Source organism: Bos javanicus, chromosome 5 (genome assembly GCF_032452875.1).
Source record: "Bos javanicus breed banteng chromosome 5, ARS-OSU_banteng_1.0, whole genome shotgun sequence".
Lineage (NCBI taxonomy): Eukaryota > Metazoa > Chordata > Mammalia > Artiodactyla > Bovidae > Bos > Bos javanicus.
Genome location: NC_083872.1, coordinates 58,063,857 through 58,091,359, shown reverse-complemented (window position 1 = coordinate 58,091,359; position 27,503 = coordinate 58,063,857). Strand labels below are relative to the sequence as shown.

General features: G+C 54.0%; 2 protein-coding genes across 8 annotated transcripts; one reads left to right on the top strand and one right to left on the bottom strand.

The window, feature by feature from the left end:
- On the top strand, positions 1–2,996 carry TMT1B (thiol methyltransferase 1B). The gene is made up of 2 exons (XM_061416919.1): positions 1–910; positions 2,227–2,996. The coding sequence occupies exons 1-2, from the start codon at positions 413–415 to the stop codon at positions 2,461–2,463; spliced, it is 735 nt and encodes a 244-aa protein (XP_061272903.1). The 5' UTR covers positions 1–412; the 3' UTR covers positions 2,464–2,996.
- Positions 2,954–26,065, bottom strand: ITGA7 (integrin subunit alpha 7). Of its 7 annotated transcripts, XM_061416913.1 has the most exons (27): positions 25,621–25,932; positions 20,990–21,117; positions 20,810–20,889; positions 19,493–19,748; positions 18,913–18,990; positions 18,515–18,634; positions 17,476–17,683; positions 17,182–17,375; positions 16,720–16,808; positions 16,471–16,598; positions 16,243–16,338; positions 16,041–16,102; positions 15,745–15,914; positions 15,187–15,336; positions 14,256–14,371; positions 12,980–13,172; positions 12,033–12,113; positions 11,847–11,926; positions 11,633–11,707; positions 11,371–11,473; positions 8,992–9,168; positions 8,670–8,801; positions 6,181–6,294; positions 5,879–5,977; positions 5,655–5,780; positions 4,563–4,675; positions 3,520–3,667 (listed from the first exon to the last, which is right to left on the bottom strand). In XM_061416913.1, exons 1-27 carry the CDS (start codon positions 25,824–25,826, stop codon positions 3,607–3,609), a joined length of 3,435 nt encoding a protein of 1,144 aa, XP_061272897.1. In that variant the 5' UTR covers positions 25,827–25,932; the 3' UTR covers positions 3,520–3,606. The 7 variants fall into 7 exon arrangements, with proteins under 7 accessions (XP_061272896.1, XP_061272902.1, XP_061272899.1 ...); XM_061416912.1 differs by lacking the exon at positions 4,563–4,675 and having other exon boundaries at positions 2,954–3,667; positions 25,621–26,028; XM_061416918.1 differs by lacking the exon at positions 4,563–4,675 and having other exon boundaries at positions 2,954–3,667; positions 18,859–18,990.
- Between the last annotated feature and the right edge of the window lie 1,438 nt (positions 26,066–27,503).

Genomic DNA, 27,503 nt, shown 5'->3' with positions numbered 1-27,503 from the left:
CCTATGAGTCAGCTCTGCCTTGGCGTTTGGCCCCCCGAAGCTGTGATCTGAGATGGAACTCCCTTCCCCCTCCCTGCAGTCCTCTGAGATGACCACACACACCAACCTCTTCAACCCAGCAGAGCGTCCCAGAACTCAGGACACACCAGCACCACCTGTTTCTTCGCCCCCACTTCCCCCACTCTAATATGCCCCTATGTAATAAAATTTGTTAAAGAGCCTGTGGGACTTTGAGATTGCTGCTCTCTGGAGGAATTCAAACATCCACTCAACCCCAGCAGAGAGGAAACTGCCAATTAGGAAATGGAGCAAAGTCCTCTTGCAAGGTGAAAGGAGACACGCACAGGTCAGTGGCAGCTAAGCAGAGACCGGCCAGTCTCCCCAGGGAAGCTCCACTCGGGGCCAGGCTGCCATGGACGCCCTGGTCCGACTCCTGCAGCTGCTGGTGTTTCTCCTGACCCTCCCCCTGCACCTCATGGCTCTACTGGGTTTCTGGGAGCCCCTGTGCAAGACCTATTTCCCCTACCTAATGGCTGTGCTGACGGTCAAGAACAACCGAGTGATGGAGAGCAAGAAACGGGAACTCTTCAGCCAGATAAATGGGCTGGCAGGTACCTCAGGGAAGGTGGCCCTGCTGGAGCTGGGCTGCGGCACCGGTGCCAACTTCCGCTTCTACCCAGCTGGCTGTAAGATTACCTGCCTGGACCCCAATCCTCACTTCGAGAAGTTCCTGACAAAGAGCATGGCCGAGAACAGGCATCTCGAGTATGAACGGTTTGTGGTGGCTTTCGGAGAGGACATGAGACAGCTGGCCGATGGCTCCATGGACGCAGTGGTCAGCACCTTGGTACTGTGCTCAGTGGAGAGTCCAAAGAGAGTCCTGCAGGAAGTTCGGAGAGTTCTGAGGCCGGTGAGCAGAAAGGGAAGGATCTGGGCATGGAGCAGCAATGTAGCATCAGCCACCCCAGTGTCCAGGGCACCCAGGATGGTGTATCTCATGTACTAGAGCATGAGTCACCCATCCCCAACTGCTTTTGATCAGGAGATATGATCAGGGCCTGGATGGAGCAGGATAGGAAGCACACAGCAGAGCCACCGAACAAAGTGGGGGAAGATCAGTGAAGGACATCTAGGGACATGGTGTTTAAATTGAGACCTGAGGGATTAAGCAGGGGGTGAAGAGAGTGTGGGGAACAAAAGCGTGTTCTAGGTAAAGATGTTAGGAGACATGGAATCCATAACAGGACTTCCATGGTGGCTCAGATGGTAAAGAATCTACCGGCCTACCAGAAGATCTGAGGTCGATCTCTGGGTCAGGAAGATCCCCTGGAGAAGGGAATGGCTACCCACCCAGGTATTCTTGCCTGGAGAATTCCATAGACAGAGGAGCCTGGCAGGCTTCAGTCCATGAGGCCACAAAAAGTCGGACACGACTGAGCAACTAACACACAGAATCCATAAGATTGGGAGCTGGACTTGGAGAGGAAGGAGTTTAGGATGGTTTCCAGGTTTCTGGCATAAACGACTAGTGGGGGGAGTGAAGGAGGGTAGAGGGAGGTGCCATCTGCAAGAAAGGAGAAACCTGTTCTGGACTTATGAGGTCTGAGGTGCTATGGAGACAGCCAGGCAAGAGACACAGAGGCAGCTGGATGTCTAGATCTATAGGTCAGCAAAAGATGTAGCCTGGAGATTTAGATTTGGAAGTCATCAGCTTGTAGCTGGTAAATTCCAAGCATAGGGGTGAGATCACCGAGGGAGGGTATAGTGAGAAGGGAAGAGCTGGAGAAGCTCTTGCTTAATAAGGAGCCCAAGTACAAGGTGTCCCTGGGATGCTGGCTGAGATGTCCGGAACGCAGGCATCTGGGTCTCTGGGAGGGCTCTGGGGGAGCATCTTTGTATCATCCAGTGAGGTCTGTGCCCCTGGTTCTCCACCTCCCCATCTGTCTGCCCACAGCTAAGCTGTCCTTCTGGTCATCATTTAAAGATCTCTCACCAGGCAACCCCCTGGGTCACCGGAGGCTTTTCACATTGGCTTTGAGTAGACTGGTAGGAGTCAGGGGATGCAGAGAAAGTAAAGAGCAGGATGCTCTCTGCTCCCTAAACTCGCAGACTGGCACCTCCCACTCCACCAGGAGGCTCTGATCGGGCTTGGTCAGCGGGATGGCATGAGGTCAGAGGAAGGTTGCAGAGTGGAGCAGGTAGGTGACGCGCTCTCTTCTCTCACAGGGAGGAGTGTTCTTTTTCTGGGAGCATATGGCGGAGCCGCGTGGAAGTTGGGCCTTCTTGTGGCAGCAAGTTTTAGAGCCCACCTGGAAGCACATTGGGGATGGCTGCCACCTCACCAGAGAGACCTGGAGAGATCTGGAGAATGCCCAGTTCTCTGAACTCCAAGTGGAACAACACCCCCCTCCCATCAAGTGGTTACCTGTAGGGCCCCACATCATGGGAAAGGCGGTGAAATAAGCCTTCCCCAAATCCTGCCTCCAGTCGGTCAGTCAGACGATCCCACCTACCCAAGTCTCCCTTCTCCTAAGAGGGATCCAGGAAGACAGAAACCATCCCCCGCCACCCCCATCTCTCCTTTCCCCATGTCTGCTGGGGGGACATCTAACTTCAACCCTTCTTCAGTGAAAAAGCTCTATTCCCATCCTTACCACAGGGAGAAGAGAGTTACACTCTGTCATCTCCTCAACTGCAAAGTCATGCACTGGGTCTCCCAATTTTTTCCCACCCACCCCTAGGACACCTCCCCATCCCTTTCCCGTGTTCCCCCTCCCCTGCTTCTAAGACCACACCCAAGTGCCCCCTGGATGTGATCACAAAAGTCACCAAAGTCCCTGCCAGGCCCCTACGCCCCCTCCCACCACCACCTGAGCTGTGGGGATGCAGACAGAACAGGCCTCTCTGGAGACCCTGGGCATGAGGAAGCAAGACTCAGCATAAAAGACAGAGGTTTTGTCCTCAAATATTTTTTAATAAATAGACAAAATCCACTACATTGATGCAGCAAACTAAGGTCAGAGGAGAGGGGAAGCTAGGGAGGGAAGAGCCCCTGAGTCAGCAATGTAACCTCCTCCCCACCCTCTGGGCTTAAGGCACTTTCGGGAGACAGGTCCTTGGGGTCCCATTATACAGACTGAGTGGGAAAGGGAGGGGCTAGGGTCCCTTCTCCCCACTTTTGAATCAGGACACCGCTGCCCTTCTCACCCTCCCCCACGACCCATCCCTGATTTACCCCCTTTCATCTCACAGCATCATAAGGGGAAGTTTGGCAGGGGGGTGGTCCTCATGGGGGACAGAGATCTGTGCCCCAGAGGAAAGAGATCCTGCCAAATCTGGATGGGACACCAGTAACCCATTCTACCCTCGTCATCCCCAGGAGCCATATCTGGGGAAGGGGTGCAAGGGGCCTATGGGCCAGGCCAGGTGGAGAAGGCTAGGCTGTGCCTGGCACTGTGTGCCCATCAGAGCCCAGCTCTGGGTGCCCATCCCCAGCCAAGATAGGGTGGGCGTCTGGGCCCTCCCGCCGGGGGCTGCCCCAGTTGTTCCTCAGGATGGTACCCGTCTTCTCCTCCTTGAACTGCTGCCGGTCTTCCCGCGGGATCTTCACCGCATGGTACTGGGGTACGGTGGCTTCGGGGTACCGCGCTCGCTTGAAGAATCCCATCTGGAAGAACAGCAGGCCAGACATGAGGAGCCTGTGGGGCACAGCCCTGGAGCACAGGCCCGGCACAGCCCAGTTGCTGTCCCACCATCCCTGGGACAGAAAGAACCAACAGCAGCCTGTGCCAGAAGCAGCCCACACAGGTGCCAACCATCATGGCTGGGTTCCCCTGGTCCTCATGCACAGCAAGAGAAAGACCAGGAAGGGCCTGAGCTGCAGGACCGAGGACGTCTCCCTTGGCGCCTGAAAGAGGGGTTGAAGGTAGAACTTCAGGACCGCTGTCCCAAAGATTTCAACACCCCTAAGCTTTTTAAGAGATGCAACAGCATCCCTGAGAACACAAACAAGATCTAAGGGAAAATATGGCTTCCTAGACTCCTGCGAATTCCAGAATGATTCTTCTCAAGCCTCATACACACAATGCCTGCCTACTGGGCAGCATCTCCCTTAGGGTGGGCCCTCTCCTCTATGGCCCCTCCCTAAGTCATGAGCATGCTGGCCCTTACATACCAAGATGGAAGTGTGCCCCTTGCACACTCACACTCAAGACTTCCTAGGACTCCAACATGCTGGACTGCATGGCATCTCCTTGCACTTGTGTCTCTGCACTCTCATGCCCAAAAAAGGCATGCAGGGCACCTCCCAGCACTCCCCACATGCTCACACTCCAGGAGCCCACCCAACCCTTTCACATGCCTCAGGCTGGGTTATGCTCACCCTTATAACCTCACCCTAACAGTTACCTCCCACCCCAGTTCCTGGAACTCACACCACCCTCATGCAATCTCCTTTCTTTGCTTTGCATATTCCTGAATGCTGGGAACTCGACTTACACTCACATACGTACTCCCTGACACATACAAATCTGGACACACACATGCTCACACCCAACAATTACCCCACAGTCCCTGGACCCCCAGCTTCCACAGCTGAGGGCTGCACAGCCAGCCGGGCCCGGTGATAGTTGGTGGAAAAAGATGAGCTCTGGCTGCTCCGACGGAAGAAGCCACACTGGGATATAAGGGAGGAGGGGAGCAGAGGAGGTGGAGGATGGGAAGGCTAAGGAAGGATGGTGGCCCCTATCTCTGCTTTGTCCCCCTTCCATGGGAGTGAGAAGGAGAGATCTTGGATCCAGTTTCTCAAGGGCCTCAATCTCCCTGAAGAATGGCAAGGTTCCCAACAGTCTGGATACCCAGAGGCCTGATGATACACATTTGCCAGAGGCTGTGCCTGGTCTGTGACTGGTCCTGGGGAGGGAGGCAGCTCTCCGGAGGGCCCCCAGGGCATTTGTGGTTCCATATGGCTCAGATGTGGCATGTAGTTCGGGGGATGGCCGCTGATAATGGACATGATTCTCAGTACTAACATATACATGTGTGTGCTCTTATGTGGAGCCCCGGATGCACACATGATTCTGACTACACTCTGATCAAGAATGGTTCCATGTAAAGCCTGGTATGTGGCGGCTCAGAGTTCAGTCCTGGAGACAGTTCCCTGGAGGCAGTTCTCCACATTGGTTGGCTTTCTTGAGCCTGGCTTTCTTCCCAGCCTTAGCCACCATGCTCTAGTTAAATCAGACCACACTTCCCTGCCTTCATGACTTTCCCCTCCCATGGTCCTTTTGAAAGGCCCAGACCCACATTCCATTCCCCACATCCAGATCCTACTACCCCACCTTCTAAGGCCCTTCCAGGGCCACCTGCTCTCAAGCTTTCCCTCCCCTGAATTCCCACTGTGCTTTCTTGACTCAGTCCGCTACCTCGTCCTGGACAACAAGGCTCCCCTCCCTGGCTAGACTACAAAAGCCCTGAGAACAAGATCTACATCTGACTTATCCCCGAAACATCCAGGGCCTGATAGAGATGTTGGCACACGTGGGTAAGTGCTCAACACAGATTTGCTGAATAAATGGGACAGTGGGTACAAGAACCACACCACAGCCTGACAGGAGAGCCCCGCCACCAGTGGCACCACCCTCCCCAAGCCTCACCTTCCACATGAGCAGCACCAGCAGTGCCAATACCAGCAGCCCGGCTAGTACAGCCAACAGGATGACCCACCAGGGGACTCCTTCTGCTGCCACAGCCGCGGGGTCCAGGTACACCATCACCGGGATCTGCGGAGGGAGGGGCGAAGGGCGCAAGGGCTGGAGCAACTGGAGAGACAAGTTCCCCTGGCCGCACCGCCCCGTGAGCCTTGCGCCAGGCAGCTCACCACCGTGGAAGCATCTCTGAGCAGCAAGTTCTTGATGGAGGATTTCACAGTGATGTTGGCTCGAACAATCACTTCCAGAGACTTCACAGCTGAGTACTCCTAAGAGAGCAGGGAAGGAGAACCTCCTCCTAATGCCTCCACCTCCCCCCAGCTCCTGAAGCTGTAAATGGAATGGCGCCCAACACAGAGAGTGTTTCTGCCTGCCTTGGGTTGAGAGCATGCTGCCTTTGGACCAGAAGGAAGGAGAAGGAAAAGTGGGTCCCAGAGGGGCTATTGGGGAAGAGAAGCTCAGCTGTGCTCACCTCCAGGAAGGTGCTGTTCCAGAGGCGGCCCCAGACGTGCAGCACAGCTGCGCGGTCAAAGCTGTAGAGAGGGCAGCTGAACACCACGCAGTTGGCCGTGCCCCGGGCGCAGTCCTGAGGACCAGAACAGGCAGGGCTCTGAGCTGCTTGGCCCCGCCCCACCAAGCTGCCCAGGGCCCAGCAACCCTCACAGATGTGGTCACCCAGACACAGTCTGCTCAGAGCCTCCCCTCCATCCCTCTAGGAGCCCCCCTTTACCCCAGCTCTTCAGCATCTCCCCTGTTTTCCTTTCCTGACTTTAAACTCTCCTCCTCCAAGAAGTCTTCCCAAACTAACCCTGTGGTCTAGAATAGCAGCCTACCCCAAATCTGGGCTATTTGGCTTTGAAAATGCATGAGGAGCAGGGAGGAGACCTCTTGACAGCAGCAGGCAGGCAGAGTAGCTTCCCCAGTAGATGCATATGTTACCTAATGATGATCTCATTTATTGAGCACCTACTATCTGCAAGGTACTTATCTCATTTAAATTCACAACTGTCCTGCAATGCGCAGATTATTATCATCCCCATTTTTCAAACTAGGAAATTAAAGTTTAAAGAATCCAGTGACCAGTCTCAGGTCACACAGCTAGCAAAGCTGGTGGAGCAGATACTTGAACCCAGGTCCAGAGTGGGCAAAGTTGCACTCCTCCGCAAAGCCCAAACTCACTGAAGGAACATGTGGCTGCCCCAGGAGCTGCTAAGGGGACAGGGGACTGAGACACTGCTCCTTCCAGGTCTGACCTAAATCCATTTGGTCCAATCTCACCTAATGAACCATCTGCCTAAAAACTAATGTTCTATTCATCACACTTCCCGTACAGAAGAATGGCTCTGAGAGTGTTTGAATTCTCTGCATCATCCCTTATTTTGCCACTGTAGAATAATTCAAGAATCCTTTGTCAATTTGTCTAAAAGTCATTTTAAGTAAAAGAATCCATTTCAAAATGTTTTTAAGATTTTTTTTTTTGATGTGGACCACTTTTGAAGTCTTCGCTGAATTTGTTACAATATTGTTTCTGCTTTATATTTTGGTTTTTTGGCCAAGAGGCATGTGGGATCTTAGACCAGTGATTGAACCCGCACCTCCTTCATTGGAAGGCAAAGAACCCCTGGACTGCCAGGGAAGTCCCCCATTTCAAAGTATTTATCAAGAAGGGTGGCCTTGGGACTTCCCTGGTGGTCCAGTGGTTAAGACTCCATGCTTCCCATGCAGGGGACGTGAGTTCGATCCCTGGTTGGGAAACTAAGATCTCACATGCCACAGGGCACCAGAAAAAAGATAAAAGGTAGCCTTTCAGTAGAAATCAGGTACCTGGAGAAAGCAAGACTATCCATGTAACAAGGAAACAGCAATTACACGAGCTCATACTACCCCCTGGGGGCTTCTTTGGTGGCTCAGGAAATAAAGAATCCACTTGCAATGCAGGAGACTCGAGTTCGATCACTGGGTCTGGAAGATCCTTTGGAGAAGAGAATGGCAACCCACTCCAGTATTCTTGCCTAGAGAATCCCTTGGACAGAGGAGTCTGGCGGACTATCGTCCATGTGATCGCAAAGAATCGGACATGACTGAACGACTAAGCACAATCATACTATCCTTGTGAAGCTTCCTGCCATGCTTTCAAGGGGGCCAGGGAAGCTAAGGGCCCCCAGGAAGGATGGACTGTGGCAGGGGAACTTTCACCCAGACAGATACCACCAGAGTTGCCCAACTGCTGCCCTCCCCCTGCAAAGGTCTCTTTTGCCTGTTTTTGCCTCTATTGCCCATCCTTCCGTATGTAGGAGTCACCTTTTTGCCACCAAGCCAAGCACCGCCCTGATCTGTCCCCCGCCCCCACCCCCAACTCTCACTGCCAGCGCCATCCTAGAACGGACAGCACAGAGCCTGCGCTAACCTGCTCAGTGAGTCCATTCGGGAACATAACTACGTGAAACAAGTACAAAAAGGGGAGGCCAAACTGCTTGAAAAGAAAAAACTTAATGAATCACATAAATATACTATCAAGTTAATTATTAGAACTTTTAAAAACCTTTTTGACATGGTGTTTTTAACATGGTGAAAACCATGTCAAATTTCCTTATGCAAACTGACTTTTTGTCCTAAAAGAATTCAAAAGAACTACAAAGAGACCTTAGAGGTGGCTAAAACCATCCCACCCCCTCTAAAATGTGACCTTCCATTTAGGCAGGGAGAATCGTCTGCACAGGGAAACAGCTGTAGCTAAGTGCCCTGGTCTCTAGTGAACGGGTGTTGGGGAAGCTGGGGCGGCGGCGGCTGCCCCCTAGGTGAGACGTGTCCAATCAACTTGCCCCAGGTGCCTGACCATCACACCTCGCCACAGGCCACCTCCACCCTGAAGCTCCACGCCCTCCCCTTTGCCCCCACCCTCTGTCATACCACCTCCCCTCGTCCACCATCCTGGCTGTACTGCGTTTGTCCTGTCCTCACCAGGGTGATGTTTTTCTTCTTCTCAGCAGAGGACACTGGCCACCAGGACGTGCTGGGCTCCGGCTGCTCTCGAGGTTCCTGCGACTCCGGAGGCCCCAGCTCCCGCCTCCTCCTGTCCCTGCTGTCCACATCCTGAGGCGGGGGAGGGGGCCCAGTGAGGGTCCCTCCAAATGCAGCAAGGAGAGATGGCACCTCTTCCCCAGCAGCTTCCTCCACAGGCCCCCAGCCCCACGGCAGCCCTTGCAAAGTCTGAACCCCACGCCCCCCACCTCCACACCCCCACTCTGCTTCAGCGGCCCCACCCACCTCGCCTGAGCCTCACCAGCTGGAGGATGTTGGGCCTGGGGGAACAGAGCCCCCTCTGCCCAGGCCCCTGCCCGCCTTCCAGCTCCACCCTCATGGGGTACAGCAACCACTTCCCATTGGCAATCTCATGGGGCCACATGATGTTGAGGAAGGCTGAGCCCAGGGTGTTGAGCGACTGGCCTTGGTTGGAAACCTGTGGGCACAAGAGAGTGTGAAGTAGTAGTGTTAGTCGCTCAGTCATGTCAGACTCTTTGCGACCCCATGGACTGCAGCCTGCCAGGCTCCTCAGTCCAAGGGATTCTCCAGGCAAGAATACTGGAGTGGATTGCTATTTCCTTCTCCAGAGGATCTTCCTGACCCAGGGATCAAACTCAGGTCTCCTGCATTGCAGGCAGATTCTTTACCATCTGAGCTACAGGGAAGTCCCTTGATACTGTAGAAAATGAGATACATTTTATATCATTTTGTAATGACATAGCCTTACAATTTTCACACACCTCTAAGAATATCTAAGACTAAAATCCCACTATAAGCCAATTGGATTACCAAGTGAGGAAGAATATTCTTTGTTTACTGCTACATTGACTTCACTTCTTTGTGATTGTGAAGCCTGAAAGCGATACAGACGTGACTATTCAACCTTTCCCTGAAGGTTGGTAACCTGGGGGCAAGGGCATCCAGAGCATTGTGTAACTTTACTTGATCTCTGATTCCTACTGTGAACTGCAACCCACTGGCAGTTTACTATTTAGCTAGCGGAATCAATTTTACGGGTTGCAATCAGCATTTGAAAAAAAATTAATAGAATAAAATTTAAAAAACACCTGGTTATATCACATGCAGTAAGGAAGGACTGTTCTATAAAACTTTTATTTATGTTAGATATATACATGTTTGGGCTTCCCTGGTGGCTCAGATGGTAAAGAATCCACCTGCAATGCAGGAGACCTAGGTTCAATCCCTGGGTTGGGAAGATCCCCTGGAGGAGGGCAAGGCAACCCACTCCTATATTCTTGCCTGGAGAATCCCCATGGACAGAGGAGCCTGGAGGGCTACAGTCCATGGGGTCACAAAGAGTCGGACGTAACTGAGCAACTGAACACATATACATGTTTACTAGAAAATGATATAAAATGTAGAATACTCTAAAGATGCTTGAAAATAGCTGCATTATAGAACAATATATAGAAAAAATCGTGAATAAATCAATAAGGACACTCTCATATAGTGTGATTCTTTAATAACATGAGTTCATAGATCAGTAGAGACTTGAAATGCTCTTGAAGCGCTTAAATGTGAAGTCTCTTAGAAAACCCTGGATCACAGTTTTTATGTGAAAGTGCAAGTTGCTCAGTCACGTCCGACTCTTTGTGACTCCATGGACTATAGAGTCCATGGAATACTCTAGGCCAGAATCCTGGAGTGGGTAGCCTTTCCCTTCTCCAGGGGATCTTCCCAACCCAGGGATTGAACCCAGGTCTCCCTCATTGCAGGAGGATTCTTTACCAGCTGAGCCACTAAGGAAACCCAGTTTTTATATACTTTCCCCCCAAAATTTCCATACCCACAAACCCAAAATGTTTTATACATGATTTAGTGGATTCATAGACATGGTAAATTCCATCTAGAATTGTTTAGAACTCCTGCTTTAAATATTTTAAGCTCCTAAAATTTCCTTAGAAAGTAGCAGAATCTCTTTGTCCTTACAAGGGAGCAAAACTCTAGATCTAAAGATTCTGAATGTACTTATGTAAGTAAATGCAAATTTTTATTCTAATCTAATATTTTGCAAAATTCAAGACAGGTAAACAGAACAGTTCGAAGGACAGAATGACATAATCCTAATACACAGAACTTTGAATTCTAATGGACAGGCAAGGAGAGAATCGTGGAGGATCCACTGGGAGCTGGTACTTTTTGACATCAACAGAATCAAAGGGTGGGTTCTAAATCCATGAGATGGAGGGGACAAGGCTGCATGGAAGGCTCAGGAAGCATAACTTCCACAAAGACTCAGGATCCTAGATCACGCACCATTCCCTGCCCACCCCAAATCTGGGAAAACCTGGAGATGTCCCTAGGAGGTGTGGGGAGGCCCCAGGCAAGCAGGGGAGGGTTCTGAGAAGAGGCACTAGCCCTCCCCCCACGTCTCCATCCTCCAGCAGATGGCCCTGTGCTCTCACAGTGAGATGAGACATTCAGTCAGGAACGAGCAGTAAATGGTCACCTGAGGCTGCAACACAAATACCTGCCCGCAGCCAAGGCCCAGGAGCTAGGGGAGGCCTCAGGCTCGCTGGACCACCAGGCACCAGACGGGAGAAGAGCCACAGCCCCTGGAACAAGTCTCAGCATCTTTTCTGTGCCAAGAAGGGAGAGACCTCACCGGGACACTCACCGTGACCTCGTACTTGACCTTGCTGCCCACATCCCGCTCAGACCGCATTGCGCTCTCGCCCCGTACCACACCGGAGAAGAAGAGCTGCTGGGGAATGGCCACCCTGGCGAGGAGGGGTCAAAACAGGGGCTGAGGAGGGGTCAAAACAGGGGCTGAGGAAGGCTGGGGTTTGATAGAGGGTCAGGAAGGTCAGGCCAGTGAGGCAGAGCCCAGGCCTGGGTCTGGAAGTGGCAGTGGAGGTGCCCACCCAGGCAGGGCTTACCCCGTGATGGACAGCGGCAGCTCAATGAAGACACGGGCACGGGCCAAGACTGGATGCAGCTCCTGCTCGCTGATGCTGGTGAGTGGTAGGGGCAGGTGTGGGCAGCGAGCCCAGGCACCACCCCAAGGGGTCACAAGCAGACAGCAGAGCCCCTACTAGGTGGACTTCTAGCCAACAGTCCCCGTCGTCACCCACCCTGGACCCCCAGCCTTACGTGGCCAACAGCAGCTCCACCTCCAGCTCTGTGGTTTCAATGGTGATCCCCGAGGTGCTAAGGATGAGGTAGAAGGTGACCTAGACCAAGAGTGGAGCAAGATGAGAGTCTGGAAGGGTGAGGGGCTTGAAGGGGGGCCACGGGTTAGAGAGCCACTTGGACAGGGATAAGGGCAGCTGTGGCAACCTGGGCGCCTCTCTTCATGGGGTTCCCCAGCTCACACTCAACATGGGAGGCATTCTCATCAGACAGGCACAGCGGCTTCTCCTGGAGCGGAGAGAAAAGGAGAAGTTAGCCTGGGTTACCGAAGCCCCCAAGACCGCACTTCTGAGAAAGTAAATCCTTAGGTAGGTTGATAAGGAGCTTGGGGCCCTGGAGGAGGAGAAAGGGATCCGGGCCCTCAAGGAGGAGAAAGAGACAAACTTTTTTTCTAAATTGCTTTGTCTTAGTCACATAAGACTTAAACTCTGAGTTGTTATGACAACAGTCTTTAAGACTAACTTTCATGAAAGTGAAAGTGAAGTCGCTCAGTCGTGTCTGACTCTTTGCGACCCTAAGGACGGTAGCCTACCAGGCTTCTCCATCCATGGGATTTTCCAGGCAAGAGTACCAGAGTGGGTCACCTTTGCCTTCTCCAGGGGATCTTCCCGACCCAGGGATCGAACCAAGGTCTCCCACATTACAGGCAGATGCTTTACCCTCTGAGCCACCAGGGAAGCCCAGAGCTAATGATTACACAACAAAACAATGCATCTTGCTCAAGGGTCTGTTTTTCCTTAAGCTCTGTACCAGTGATTATATAACAACAATATATGTTGTCCGAGGACATTTTTCTCCTTTTTAACAAGAATCTTCTGACTAATCTCATTAATTTAAGATGTATGTTGTGGGAATGGGTCTGGTAAAAGCCTTGATTAGACTAGGGAGGGGGCCAATCTATCCCATGCCCCTTCTGATGTCTATGTCAGAAGCTTTCTCTGTCCTTTCTCACTGTAATAAAACTTTTGCCACACAAAAGCTCTGAGTGATCAAGCCTGATCCCTGGTCCCGAAGCTAAATCTTCTTCAGAAATCACGAATCCGACACAATCGTTCACTGTAAGCTATCACTGCCACCCTGCCCCAGGTCCTCACCACAGGGTCCAGGCCCCGGACTCCGGAGTAGTGCAGAGCAGCAGGGAGGGTGACCAGGAGCTGGGCTTCATGAGCATCATCCCCATCAGCCTGGGGCTGGGCTGGATCCGAGGGTAGATTGGTGACCTTCAGCTCCAGGCCGATGACTGGCTGCCCACTCAGAGCAAACAAGGCTGTCGTCCCATCTGCATCCCTGCAGGATCAGATCCCAGTTGCTCTAAGACCTGAACACCTGCCCAGCCTCTCCCTCCTGCCCCCTCCCCCAATGCATGGGATTCGCCTCCACCCTCTGAACCTCTCCCTCCACCTGGGCCTCCCTAATCTCCACACACTCAAGAAAGAGTCAAGACTGGAGTCAGGGACTTCCCTCGTGGTCCAGTGGCTAAGACTCCAAGCTCCTAATGCAGGGGGCCTGAGTTTAATCCCTGGTCAGAGAACTAGATCCCACTTGCTGCAACTGAGATCCAGCAGAGCCAAATAAATAAAAATTTAGGGGGCTTCCCTGGTGGCTCAGTGGTAAGGAATCCACCCACCAATGCAGGAGACATGGGTTCAATCCCTGATCTGGGAAGATCCCACATGCTGCAAAGCACCTAAGCCAGTGGGCCACAACTATTGAGCCTGTGCTCTAGAGCCCAGAAGCCTCAACTACTGAAGCCTGCATGCCCTAGAGCCCATGACCTGCAACAAGAGAAGCCACCATGATGAGAAACCTGCACACCACAACTAGAGAGCAGCCCCGGGCTCACCCCAACTAGAAACAGTCTGTGTGCAGCAATGACAACCCAGCACAGCCAAAAATAAATAGTAAAATTTAAAGAAAAAAAGCACTGAGTGGTTAGCACTTCAGTATATAAAATAAAAATAAAAATTTAAAAATACATTAAAAAAAAAGAAAGACTGGGAATCAGGGAACCACCCTTCTGGTCCCTGGTCCACCGCTTGCTGACCTTGGGCAGGTAACTAAACCTCTCTAGGCTTCCAAGTGGAACTGATAGTAATTCCTACCTCATGGGTTGTGAAGACTGAACAGTGAAGTGTATGTGAACTATATAATTTCAAAAATATGATGAAGGATTATTCTTCCCTGCCAGGTGAGCTGCTATGGGCCCGTCACCCTCCTCATCCTGCAAACTTCCGAGCTGTCTACAGGCCCTCCCCACCTTCCACCCTCCCCTCTGCAGGTTCAGGCCCCTCCGAGCCCTCCCCAGGGGACTTCCTCTCATACTTTGAACTTTTGCCTTCCCACCCCACCTGCTCCCTCACTCCCCCTCACATGGGCAGAGGCTGAAACTCCGTGTCACTGACGCGGGCGCAGAACCGGGCTTGGACCAGCTGCAGATTGCTCTGGCAGATCTTGTCTTCACCACAGCCTTGCTTCAGGAAGTGGATCTGAGCGGAGATTTGAAGAGGGGGTCCTTCTCAGGGAATGAATGTGTCGCCAAGGCATGTGGCGGGGTAGGGGACCAGAGGAGTAAACAACCTGGACTCAACTTGCAGATCTGCTGCTTGCTAGAAACAGTCTGTGTGCAGCAATGACAACCCAGCACAGCCAAAAATAAATAGTAAAATTTAAAGAAAAAAAGCACCGAGTGGTTAGCACTTCAGTATATAAAATAAAAATAAAAATTTAAAAATACATTTAAAAAAAAGAAAGACTGGGAGTCAGTCAGTGTGATATTGAGCTGGTCTCTTAACCTCTCTGAGCTGTGTCCTCATCAGTAAAATGATGTGAATCACAGTAAAGTGACTACCAGGCCATGGCAGAGGCCAGAAGGCTAGTCCACAGCAAGGACACATTTCCTCAGCCTTTCTTATGTGTAACCAAGTCCCAGACTTAGAACATAAAGAGAAGGGAAGAGCATCACTTTTGGACTGGCCATAAGAACCATGCACGGAGCTCCCCTGTCCTCCTCCAGCAGACCAGGTTAGAGATGACCTAAGGACCTTAGAGGCCACATTTGAACATGGCAGACCCCCAGCTCCATGGACATCTGAAAGACTGCCTGATCCCCCTGACTAGAAACACATGATCATCTAGGCCATTTTACATCTGGGGTCCACCTGTCACAGCATCTTGAGATATGAGGAACAACTAGGGTAACAAGGGAAAGAATTCTGCAGGCTATGAATGAGTGTCACTGGCAAGGGGCCATGATGTCTATTACTCCCATCTTTTCCTGGGCTCAATCAGAGCACATGCTCACCTCTGTCCGCTGGGTGCTGGGCTGGTGGGCATTGAGGATGGGGGCCACTGGGGGCAGCCCCTGACCAGGAGCCTGTCGTCGGAGCCGAGGGGTCTGGAGACCATAGGACAGGGTCACGACGATGGCCCGAAGCTTGTCTTTGACATTCTCCTGGGGAGGGAAAAGACAGAAGTGGATGCAAGAACCATCCCCCAGGCCCCAGTCCCACCCAAAGCCCCAGCCAGACCTAGGACAGATCCTGAAGCCTGGAAAGAGGCTCTGGGAGATGAAGGAGAGAGGTGGAGAACTAAGCTAGAGAAGGGAGAAGAGCCAGGACTCAGGGCTTTGAGGATCACACAAAAAGATGGACTTGCCATCACCACCTCCAGGGAGAAGAGAACTTGACAGGAGACGCAAGAAGGCAGCAGGTAAGGGAGAGGTCAGCCCACAAGGGAACCCTCCCAAAAGTTGAGATTTTACACTGAGGTGTGAGTGTGTTAGGGAAGAAGCTGAGAGGAATCCAGAAAAAGAGATGATGCGATGACAATGACCCTCAGAGGCCAAGGGGTCAGCATCCACCTGAAGCTGGAGCATGGTGTCTCCGCAGACTCGGTCATGCTGGTGTTTCAGCCACACGGTGCCTGAGGACTGGTGCTTGGGGTCATCGGGGCCACGGCTCAGGAAGGTCACACGGGGCACCTGGCCCCGGAGCCTCCGGTCTGTGTCCCCATCCAACATGTAATCCAGGGCTGTGACAGGTGGGAGAGGAGGAGCCAGTGAGCTGGGGTGGGGGCGGCTCCAATGGGCCCTTCTCTGCACCCTGGAGTGACCCACCCTGAAACCCAATGCGGTGGGCGTGGAGGAGCCTTACTCACCCACAGTAGGGCTATAGCTGCTGGGCGATGCAATATAGCTGAAACAGACCCTTAGGTCCATGCTGTGGGAGCAAATGTAAGGTTGATAGGCCAAGGCCTCTCCCCTACCCTGCCCACTCCTGCCCCAGCCCCAAACTGGGCAGACAGGGGAGAACTAGACCCTGGAGGCTCCCCTCCGCCCTCCCATTGGATCCCGTCTCACCAGACCAAGTGGCCATTGGCACAGTTGGGCTGTTCTAGGTCGATGGCTCGTGGAAGAATAGAGACCTCATGGGAGACATGGAGGACGGGCCTGGCCCTGGAGAACAGGGAGTCCAGAGCACAGGAGACATGAGAACGTCAGGCTGGGAAAGGAGGAAGGCCAAAGATCTCGCTCTGCAGAGGGGCTCTGGCCTCGGGAGGGTGAGGGCAATGGGGATGGAGGACTCACCTGAAGAGCACAGCAGTGTCGTCCAGGGAACCCACCAGCAGGTCCGGGTAGTGGTTCCCATCCACGTCCAGGCCGCCCGACAGGGAGTAGCCAAAGCTCTTTATGCCCACGGCCTCACCTTCCAGCACCTGTGGGACCATTACGTCAGCCCCCGACCCATCATCCCCAGCCTCTGCCTCCTCCACCCTCTGCTGCCAGGCCCCCTGGATCCACCCACACCCATTCCCTCACCCCAACCCCTCCCCTCACCTGAGAAGGCTTGGTGACAACCCCCAGACTGCTCCCATGGTAGATAAAGACCTTCCCGTCCCCATCGAAGGGAGCCCCCACAGCAAGGTCTGCAGGCATGGGAGAAAAGCAATCAGACCTGAGGGTGGGGGTGAGGAGGCGCGAGGTCCAGGCCCCAGCTGTCCTTCAGTCACTCAGCTCCAAACCCTGTTTTCTATTTTATTGAGAGGCTACTAAGTCCTGGACACCTTGCATGTGTCATCGTTAATCTCTCAACTACTCTCGACAGGTATCACTAGCTCAGAAAGGGTGTACTTGCCCAGGGCCACAAAGCTGGTAAATAGTAAAGCTCACACAGGAGCCCAGGTTGCTCCTCTCCCTGAGCCCTCAGGGAACCTTGCCCTTGACCTTAGAGGCCTTTCCCCACCTACCTCCCCACCCCCTCTCTCCTCGTCCCCCAGCCTTTCCCATTCCCAGTCACACCTGGGAAGCCATCTTGATTGAGATCCCCCAGGACTGCCAGGCTGATCCCAAACATGGAGTCAAGGGAGCCGCAGAGCCGGAGAGGGGCGACCCCGGCCCAGTGACCCCCCTCGTTCATGTACACATACACGGCACCCCCCAGTTCTTCTTGACGCTCGAAGAAGTAGGGGGCACCCACTACCAGGTCTGTCCAGCTATGGAGACAGGGAGGCAGGAGAAGGAGTCAAGAGGAGAGGCCAGAGGCCCCTCCCAGCCCCAGCCTCCCCCAGCTGCCCTCGCCTCCCTCACTCTCACCCATCATTGTTGAGATCAGCCACGGCCAGCGAGTAGCCAAAGCCGGAGGTCAGGCGCTCCCCGGACAGCGTCACTTCAGGCACCAGGCGACTGGCACTGTCTTTGCGTAGAATGACCACGGCACCCTTGTGGTTGGCACGGGGGGCCCCTGCCACAAAGCTCAGCTCCTCAGCTCGCACCAGTCCCTTCCCCGAGTCGATGGAGAAACCTGGATAGGGGAGACTCACCGGTGAGTTCTTCCCACCAGACTCCCAGCCAGAGTGGGTCTAAGTTCCCCCACCCCGCCCTACCACACAGGTGAGAGCCTAAAGGTGGAGGTGCCCCCTGGGGTATCTCTATCACAGCTGGACCACTCCTCTGCCCCTCCAGACACCCGGTGGTCCTCCCCATCCAGAGACTGGAGCTGGGCACGAGCCGTGGATGGGGTAGCCTTGGGGACTGGGGAGGAAGGAGGAAGGCAATGGCTGGGAGGCCCAGGCGGCTGGGCAGCAGCAGGAGCTGGGCCAGGGCACCCCCCATATGATTCCCTGAAACTGCTCTCCCCTCGGCATGCCCAGGAGCCCCCCATCCCTCCAATGCACGCCACTCCTGGCAGGGAGAGGAAGTCTCCACATGGACAGGAGGGGAGGAAACAAGGAGGAAATGGGGAAGAGCTGGAGTCAGCAAACATCCCCCAGGCCTGGTTTCCTCCCCTTCGGCAGAACAATGCAGATGAGACAAGAAGAGGAACTTACCAATACAGCTCAACCTTTCTCCGCACATGCCCGCCATCCACCCCTCAGAGCTCCAGCCTTCTTCCTTCCCACTACAGCCTCAGCCCACCTGGATCTTCCTCCATGGAGACCCCTGCTTACAGCCCTCTAGGCTATCACCCCCGGGGCCTCTTCACCTTGGGCCTGGCCACCGGGCTCAGCTCTTCTCTGCAATTTGGTCCCAATGGGTGTTTCTCTGGGTAGGTGTTGGGGGGCAGGGCAGGAGAGGCAGGGAGGCCAGGCCAAGCCCCCAGGGCCCAGGGGTACATGGAGGGGAGCTTACAAACCTAAGTAGCTATTCAGGGCCAAGTCGCCGGCCAGTCCTGGGAGCCGGTCAGCAGGGTCCAAAGTTTTATACACCAGCTGGTCAGGGTCTGAGCTATCAATGTTGGTCACAAAGAGCAACCCTGCGGGGGCGGGGCGGGGAGACACCAGGGCAGGGACATCCAGAGGACGGGCCACAGAGTGCGGAGACAGAGGCAGACAGAACAGCAAGAAGGCAGAAGAGGGAGAGGGAGAAAGAGGACAAGAGAGACAGAGAGACAGAGACAGAAGGATAGGAGTGTGGAGGGGGGGACAAGAGAGAGGAGCAGAGGGTTAGAGTGGCTCCGGGCCGGGGAGGGGTCCCTACCAAAGTAGCTGTTGGCAGGGACCGGGATGAGGCGGGGGTCCTGCTCCTTCTCACCCCCCGCCTCGTAGGGCCCGTCGTCCAGGTGTGCCAGGTCCGCTGAGCCCTGCACACAGAGCTCCACCCTGGCCGTGCCTGCAAGGACAGACCCATTAGTGCCCAGGATGGGGAGTGAAGACCACCCACAGGCCTAGGTGCTCATTAGGCACCCAGGGAAGCCCCTCCTCTCCTCTCCAGCCCCATCTCCACCCTCTTCCCAGTCCAAGCTGCCTGGGGTCTCTCTCTACCCCTGGGCGTGGCATCACACTCACCACGTGTCAGCCCGGCCAGCGGCAGCGTGCGGAGATGGGAATGGGAGTGATGAGGTGTGGGCTGGTGTGTTGGAGCATGCAGGCCCCGGTTGGGCATGTGGGGGCTCATGCCAGCATGTTGCAGAACTCTCGGCCATGCGGAGGACAGGAGATGGATGGCCCCAGTCGTGTGCGTGCCGGCGAGACGCGGTGGGAGGCATGGCGGGGCCCCGGGGCTCCGTGGCGGTGAACACGCAGGCATGCTTGGCCACATGCTGCCCCCAACCCCCTCTCTGAGGTACTGGGACATTTTGGTTCCCTTCTCCCCTCTCCGGGGAGTGACTCACCCTTCCAGTTATAGGTTCCTGGGGCCCCAAAGAGGAGATAGTGGCTGTCAGGGGAGAAGGCAGCCGCCGTGCCCTGCTGGCAGAAGCCGAACTGTTCGTGGCCCTGGGGGCGTCCCTCACAGAACTTCCACTCCCCACCATCCAGCTCATCTCGGATGGCCAGGTCCTGGCTGAGAACAAAGCAGCGGCCGATCACATCCCTCGTCTCCAGGATCTGGTCTACACGCTGCCGCGCCTCGTATCGGTGTGCACAGGTCTGTGGGAGGAAAGCAGATTTGGTCACTCCACCGTGAGGGCCAGGACCCTGCTTGAGCCACGCTGCCCATGTGCAGGAATTTGGCAGATGCTGCTTCGAGTGCATATACACACGCATGCATGCACGTGCACACACACACACACACCTCTGCCAGCATCACTTGGGCGCCACCTCCCAGCCTAGCATTAGGCAGGTATATAGAATACATTACCCCCATCCCTGTCTTCTCTGCACCCACTTCTTTGCCCTGGCAGCAAGAAGTCCTTGCTCCACATTCTCCCCTGGCGCCCACAGCATGACTCGGTCACAGAACTCATGCCTCCTTGATCCCGCCAGATGGGACTGTCCACAGCATGCCCAGCTTGGTCCTGTTCCTGAACCTGAGAGCCACCGCCTCGTCTGAAAACAATTCCCTCCCTCTCCACTCTCCAAAGTATTGCTTATTCTGGAAATCCAGACTTAAATCACCCCCACCTGCAGTAGTCTTCACTCTCCGCCCCTCCCTTGAAATGGTATAGACTGGGGACCATGTCACTCACCTAGCCTTAACCATATTCTGCCCCAAAGGGACCTGTATTATCGTGTTTGTGCATGTCAGTGATGAGAATCTCTGTAACTATGCAGGAGGCTCTCTGAGGCATGGACCAGGCTTTTCCCTGTGTTTACATGTCTTCTCTCAGTTTAATGCCCGATACTTAAAAGGTTCTCAGTAAGTTTAACACATGGATGGGTGGATGAACTGTTAGATATTTTTAAATTTATAAGGACGGAACCATGCCTCACACCTGTTTACATCTCTCAGAAGTTCTTGGAAGCAGACAATCATATCATACTGCCAACCTGAGTTCTGTAAGCACATCTGTATGTATGCACACACCATACATACACACAAATACACCCTCAACACTCTTGCAAAGCATCACAAGAAGTGGTACCCATCACCATGATATTACTGTTACAGAGTCAAACTGTTTTTCCCTCTTTTTAAAAACAAAATTTCATGTCTTTTTCTATAAAAATGGTAAATATCAAAAGTCAAAAAAAAAAGATATGGTACTCACAACAATCTTGCCCCCAGGCCCCTGGCTCCGAACACTGACTCCCAACCACTGGTTCTCCTTACTCTCCTTCTGCACATCAGCTGGTGGCAGGACACTGGGAATTAGGGGAGGAAAGAGGACGCCAAGTCCTCCCCTCCCCTCCTCACATGTCCCCCCATCCCAGCCCCACAGAGCCCTCACCTCCCTGGTCGATGTCCACTCTGTAGCAGTCAGTCTCTTCCAGGCTCAGGGGGCAAGCGAAGAGACCTCCAGTGCGATTTGCCTGCTGCCCTGGCAGGGCCAGAGCCTGAGGAGCGCCCACCAGCAGCCTGCATGATGGAGGAGGGGCAGGAACTAGTGGCCAGCGCCCTCCACCTCCCAGAGCCACCCAGGCCCAGCCCCGCGGTACCAGGCAAAGTGTTGAAGGACCAAGGCAAAGGGCCAAAAGTCAGCTTTCCCACGTCCGGTTATGGGCAAATTCATACACTTGGCCACGCAATCATCACATTACGTATGCACATACTATCTGGGTGAGGGACCGCATAATAGTAGATACACACACACACATTGGCAACCCGAGCAGCCTGGCCCATGCTGCGGATTTGAAAGAACCGCCTGTTCCCAGCACCTGTTCCTGACCAAGCCTTCCTACCCCCCCACCCCCACTCCCTGGCCCCATCTCCGAGCTCCGCCCTCCTCCCCAACCCCAGTTCAGTTGAAACCTTCCCAGAAATGCCAAGAATGCTGGGAGCAAAAGTAACAGCACCATGAGGTGGCCCGGAGATCAGCTTCCGGGGCCAAGAGAGAGACTAGATGTGGGTCCCACTCCCTCACTCCCTATAGGGGATCCATCAAAACCCACCACTCAGCAACCCTGCCAGCCCAAGATTCTGTCAGTCACTTGAACTGGCATAGAGGTGGAGGCCAGTTTCTCATTCTGTCTCCAGTCCCAGCCCCGTTCGCCCCCTACATCCTGAATCCCCTTTCATCCTTCCTGCGGCTCCCCATGTCCACGATTTTCCCCATTCCTCCCCACTCTGCCCCTGCCCAGCCTTCTCTCCTACCTCCCCCTCAGACTCTTTCCCAGCTACAACGTTCTTGGCAGGACAATTTTCCATGATCACAGCCAAGGCTTCTTCCCCAGGGAGGACTGTGCTGGGAATGGAGGCTGCCTGGGTCCCCTGGGGGGCAGACCCTCAGGCCAGGAGTGAAGGAGAGGACGAGGCAAGGTGATGGGCACCCGGCTGGCTACAAGGATCCTCTCTTCACAGAAGGAGACTCAAAAGTGTCAGCAAGACGAACCTTGAGGCCTCTCTCCCCAACTTATTTTCTCCATTTCCCCCACTGGGGCATGGGGCGATATGGCAGACAGGCATCTGTGGGGCGCTGTGCCAGTTCTGATGGGCACAGAGCCACTCTCCCTTCCCACAACTCCTCCTCGTCTCCAAGCAGCTGTCATCCTGCGTCAGAGCCAATGTCACGAGAGGAGGATGGGGAGTAGAAGGGGAGACGGCATACACTGGGCGTATGTTAACAACTATTTATTGAGACTCTATCATCTGAAAGAGGAGGGCATGGCAACCCACTCCAGTATTCTTGCCTGGAGAATCCCATGTACAGAGGAGCCTAATGGGCTACAGTCCATGGGGTCGCAAGAGTCAGACACGAACAAAGTGACTTAGCACAGCACACACATTATCTGCCAAGCCCTGTGTCAGGCACTGGTGAGACAAGGAAGTAATATTTATTCATCACCTACTATGACTCAGGTCCTAGGCTAGATGCCAGGGATGTGAGGAACTAAGATTTATGACTCTACTAGGTGCCAGGTACCAGGCTAGGCATGTTACCTGCATTATCTCATTTAATCTTCATGACAGTCCTATGTAAGGGTTCTTTGCTGTCTTTCAGATGAGGAAACTCACTCAGAGACATTGGTAGCACAAAGGAATTCAAACCCACATCTGCTTAATTCCAATATCCCTACCTTTTCCACCTGATGACTATGACTGACCACCTTCAGAAAAGGAAGAGGGAGATGGGGAGAGGAAGATACTCCGAGCAGAAAAAGAAACTAGGTGGCCTGACTAACCTCCAGACAAGTCCGTGGTGCCCCCACCTGTAAACACAGAGATGGTGAGCCTTTGGAGGACCCAGGCGGCTTCATTCATCTGCATTTGCCCCATAGGAGGCGTCAAGATGTGTTTGCTGGACCCACATGTCATGCAGATGCACAGAGACACACAGTGTCTCAGTTGGTCAGCGCAGAACTAAGTACCAAGAGAGGCTAACAGTCCATGTTCAATGCTCACATCTCGCCTGGAGGTCACAAGTAGGGAGTTGAAAGAGGGGGAGGGGTCCATACGGAGGAAAGAAGCTGAGTGCATAGCTATGCCCAGCCCCTCTCTTGATGGAGAACAGACCAGACCATCCTGCCTGGAACAAAATTTCCCACACACAGCCTCTACATTCCCTCCACCTCTGCCCCAGCCACACACTCTTTCTTGGCTTCATCCCACGATCCCCAGCCACCCCAGACCTCTGAACAAACAGTAGCCACAGTTGCAGCCACTGTAGAGAGAAAGGCAGCTAGGAGCAAGGGACTATCTGGGAGGCTGGCTAAGTGGAAGTGAAGGAGTAGCCCACTACCTCTGCACCTCTTAATTTCCCACTCACTCCAGGCTCTGACCCAAGTCCAGCCCTCTCTGACTCTCTCAATCTGGGTGGCCCTCTGGGGAGGGTGCTTGGCCTGGAAGGTTGGCTCAGCCCTGGGGGTGCTCCGGCCAAGCCTTTGGATCCAGGCTCACTGTAAGGCACTAAAGCTATGCTCCAGCTCTGTGGATCACCATATAAGAAAAAAGGTACCAACACTTTCATACCACCCACACTGGGCCTTGTGCTATGCTCAGAATTTTACATATGTTAACAAACCTCTCAATATCCACAATTACTCTATCTGGTGGCTTCCCAGATGGCATTGGTGATAAAGAATCCGTCTGCCAACGCAGGAGGTGCAAGAGACATGGGTTCGATGCCTGAGTCGGGAAGATCCCCTGGAGGAGGAAATGGCAACCCACTCCAGTATCCTTGCTTGGGAAATCTCATGGACAGTGAAGCTGGTGAGCTACAGTCCATGGGGCCGCAAAGAGTCGGACATAACTGAGCGACTGAGCACACACACACACAGTCTGTTTGGTAGTACCGTTGATGGTATTACAGTTGATGGAAACAGATGAGGCTGAAACCTCAGAAGGTTGAACTTCAAAGTCTCATCTCTGGGCCACACGGAAAGACATCCAAACTGGTGAGGTTTTTTTGATCAGAGAGTGGTGGGGACAACAACCTGCAACCCCAAAGCCAGGGACTTAGCCAGGGTATCCCACCCTTCACGTGCCACCAGACAGCAAAGCACCCCCTGCTGGAGCAAGAGCAGGGTGAGGGGGTGAGCAGGCCCTTCTGGGAATGCCCCCAGCTTGGCTCTGGGAGACAGAATCAGGGGCCACCTTCAGAGACAAGGGGGAAATGACAAGAGACCAAGCCATTAAAAATAACCTAGAATTTGTCTGGAAATAGCTCAGAGACTTCAGCATGTCCTAAAAAGGCCTCCAGTCCTGGAACTCTGGCAGATGGGGAGAGGGGGGGAGGAAGAGAGACAGAAATGAGGGAGGAAGAGGATAGTAGACTGAAGAAGAGATGAAGTCAATAGCTTTCCATTGCTCCCAAAGTGTAGGGGATCTCTGACCCTGCTCCCTGATGACAGAGATAATGGAAAAAGAAGATCAGAGCTAGCCTCTAGTCCCCGAGCCAGGGAAGAGAAATGAGCTCTTGTCCCTTCCCTCTGCCCCTAGGCCAATAGCAGAGGGGAGGAGATGGTCCCAGTGGACAGCACTGATCCCAGTAATGGACACTGACTGTGGCTTAGGCACTAGCCAAGGAGAGAAAAGTCCCCTGGCAGGAAGGGGTGGGACGCTTTCTCTTTCCTGCCTGTCTTTTTAAAATCGCACACAGAGATGGGGCCAATAGTACAGGAATCGTGACAGTCACAGTCCCCACACACGAGTCTGTCTTTCTCCCACGGGTCCTGAACTGATTAGAAAATAACCAGAATTGTCCTCTGCCCCTCACCCCTCCCTGTCTCCCCCTACTGATGAGATTCTTGGAGCTGGAAATTTCCTGAGGAGGAGGAAGGGGAACAGCCTGGCCAGCATCCCCTCTAGATCTCTCACTGCTGCTGCTGCTACAATTCTGGGGGGCTCTGATTTCTGCCACCCTCTATCTCCAAACTCCCTAGTGCAGAGTGCCAAACCCTCCCAGGTTCCCTCCCAGCCCCCCTGTAGTCTTGAGCCACAGAAGCTCAGGTCTCTCCTGGCCTCCCAGAGCCCTGCTGTTCTCATAACCCCCCATGGCAATGCCCTCGCAGGAAGTTATTTCTGGAATCTATCCTCTATCCCTCCCATGGTACCCTCAGTCTCTCTGTCCTCTCCTTCTTCACCTGTCCTAAGCAGAGGCAAATTGCTCCCTCTCTGAGGGAGTTCAGCCTCCTAAAGAAGGAGGGGAGCCACAGGCCCTGGGACTGGAACAATGAGCAAGTTGGGGTGAAAAGCGAAAGGGATAGCTCCCAGCCAAGACAAGACTCTTGCTCTCCAACTCATCCCCAAAGCGAGATCGCCTGGGTCTCAGATTCAAGGCAGACAAGGCTTCAGGCTGGGGCGTGGGATATCTGGGGGCAGCCTGAGTCTTGATAAGGTTGGAAGATTGAGAGATGGGGCGGAACAGCGGGATGGGCATCTGTGGCTCGGGCGCTGGGATTCTGGGCGGGTGCGGTGACTCACCAGCTCTGGGGTCGGGGCTGCAACTGCCGGTGCAGAGCCACCGAAAAGCCAAAGAGGCTCCCCGGCTCGCCCTCCTTGCGGAGGGCGCCCATCACGTCCAGATTGAAGGCGGCAGCCCCTGGGAAGAGCAGTCCGGCGAGCAGGGAGCCAAAAAGGTAACAAATCCCAGGGGTCCCCCAAGGATCGCGGCCCGGAGTTCCCGCCATGGGGCAACCCCCTGCTCGCGCTCCCGGCGAAGGCAAGGAAATACGCTGGCGCCCCGAATCTCAGATCTCCCGAGGAGGATCTCTGGTCTCCGAGTCTCGCTGGTCCTTCAGGGGGTCCTCCCAGTCTTCCACCTCGCTGCCCCTTTGCCTCTCTCCCGCCGCCCCAGCACCGGCCAGGACGACTGCAGCGGCCGCAGCCCCTAGTCCCCCAGCGGCTCCCGCCTCCGCTCCCACGGGCGCCGCCCCGGCCCCGCCCTCGCCCCGCCCCCCGGCCCGCGGCAGGTGGAGGCCGCCGGGAGTCGCGGAGGGATGCCCAGGAGGGCGGCTCCGGGTAGGAGCAGGCCTTGCTCCCCACGTACCCCCAGCCCCACCCCAGCGCCGGCGCCGCCCCTGCCAGTGCTCTCCCCTTTCCCCCTAACTCCTGCCCTAACCAGCGAGTGATGGAGGCGGCGCCTGGTAATGGGGTAGGAGAATTACAGATAGAAAGGGGTCGAAAAGAGAAGGGGCGAGATGGGTGAGCCAGGAATGAGAAGTGGATGAGGCTAAAAGACAGTCTGGAAAGAGAGAGACAGAGAAAGAGATGCAGATGAGTCCGGTGTGGTGCCTTAATGCTCCCTTCTTTACCCAAGGACACAGAACACCTCTCCTGCTCTCTGAATCAAACCAATTCCCACCACATCCCATCCCATCCCATCCCATCCCATCCCTCCGAGCCCAGCAGTGGCAAAGGCTCTGCTAGACACATACATCGTCAGCGTTCGGGGAAATAAGGAAAAGACAGGCAAGAAGAAAGAAAAACTCAGCAGGCCTGGGGGAGGGGAGCAAAGGAGGCGGGTAGAAAGAAAATAGAGCTGGAGAAAGAAGGGTAAGAGTTTGATCAACAAGGAAAGAATGGAAAAAACAGAGGGGAAATAGGGTGGCAGCAGAAGAGGAAAGTGAGCTGGGGAAGGATCGACTGTCAGAGAAGGCCAAGATGAGAGAGATTGCACCCAAGAGGCAAAGGGATGGGAACGATGTCTCCACCTTCCAGATCCTTCCCAGAACCGTAAATTTCCTACCCTCCACAGAGGAAGGGACTGGAGGGAGCAGCGTCCTGGACTGGTCCTCACAGAATCGAGGTGGGGCTTCCCAGGGATGTCCACAGGGACTCACAAGCAGTGTCTCTACCTCTCCCTTCCCCCCAGGCTGAGACAAAGGCAAAGGGGGAGGACATTTTCCAGCTCTGCTATTTATAACTCCAACCCAGAAATGGGGCCAAGAAGAGAGATAGGAAATAATTTGGCACAACTGGAACGTCACTTGCTCCCACCTCCCCTTCCTAGGTCTCTCTTACTGGGTGTTGGTCTTGGGTATATCCATGTGTCCATCTTTCCCTTCTGTCTCTCCCACTCTCTGGTTTTGTCTCATCCGAAACTCTGTCTTTACCCTTCTTGCCTCTGTCCATTGGAATCCTACTAGATTATTTCTCAGTGTCTCTAATGTTTCCTCTGCCCCCTCATACACTGCCATATTCTTAAGATTCTCTCTTCTCCCTCTTTGTCTTAAAAGCTCCAATACATGTTCTCCCTATTCCTCTTCCCAAGTGTCCATTTTCTCTCTTTCTTCTTTTTCCAGGATTATACTTTTTAAAAAATTGATTTTTAATAGGCTCTCACTCTGCTGCCTGGTGGGACAATC

Coding starts and splice junctions, on each gene's coding strand:
- TMT1B (XM_061416919.1), top strand. CDS start 413: ATGGACGCCCTGGTCCGACTCCTGCAGCTGCTGGTGTTTCTCCTGACC. Junction 911..2,226: donor TTCGGAGAGTTCTGAGGCCG/GTGAGCAGAAAG, acceptor CTTCTCTCACAG/GGAGGAGTGTTCTTTTTCTG.
- ITGA7 (XM_061416918.1), bottom strand. CDS start 25,826: ATGGCGGGAACTCCGGGCCGCGATCCTTGGGGGACCCCTGGGATTTGT. Junction 16,599..16,719: donor TTGTCACCAAGCCTTCTCAG/GTGAGGGGAGGG, acceptor ATGGTCCCACAG/GTGCTGGAAGGTGAGGCCGT. Junction 16,339..16,470: donor GACACTGCTGTGCTCTTCAG/GTGAGTCCTCCA, acceptor CCTGTTCTCCAG/GGCCAGGCCCGTCCTCCATG.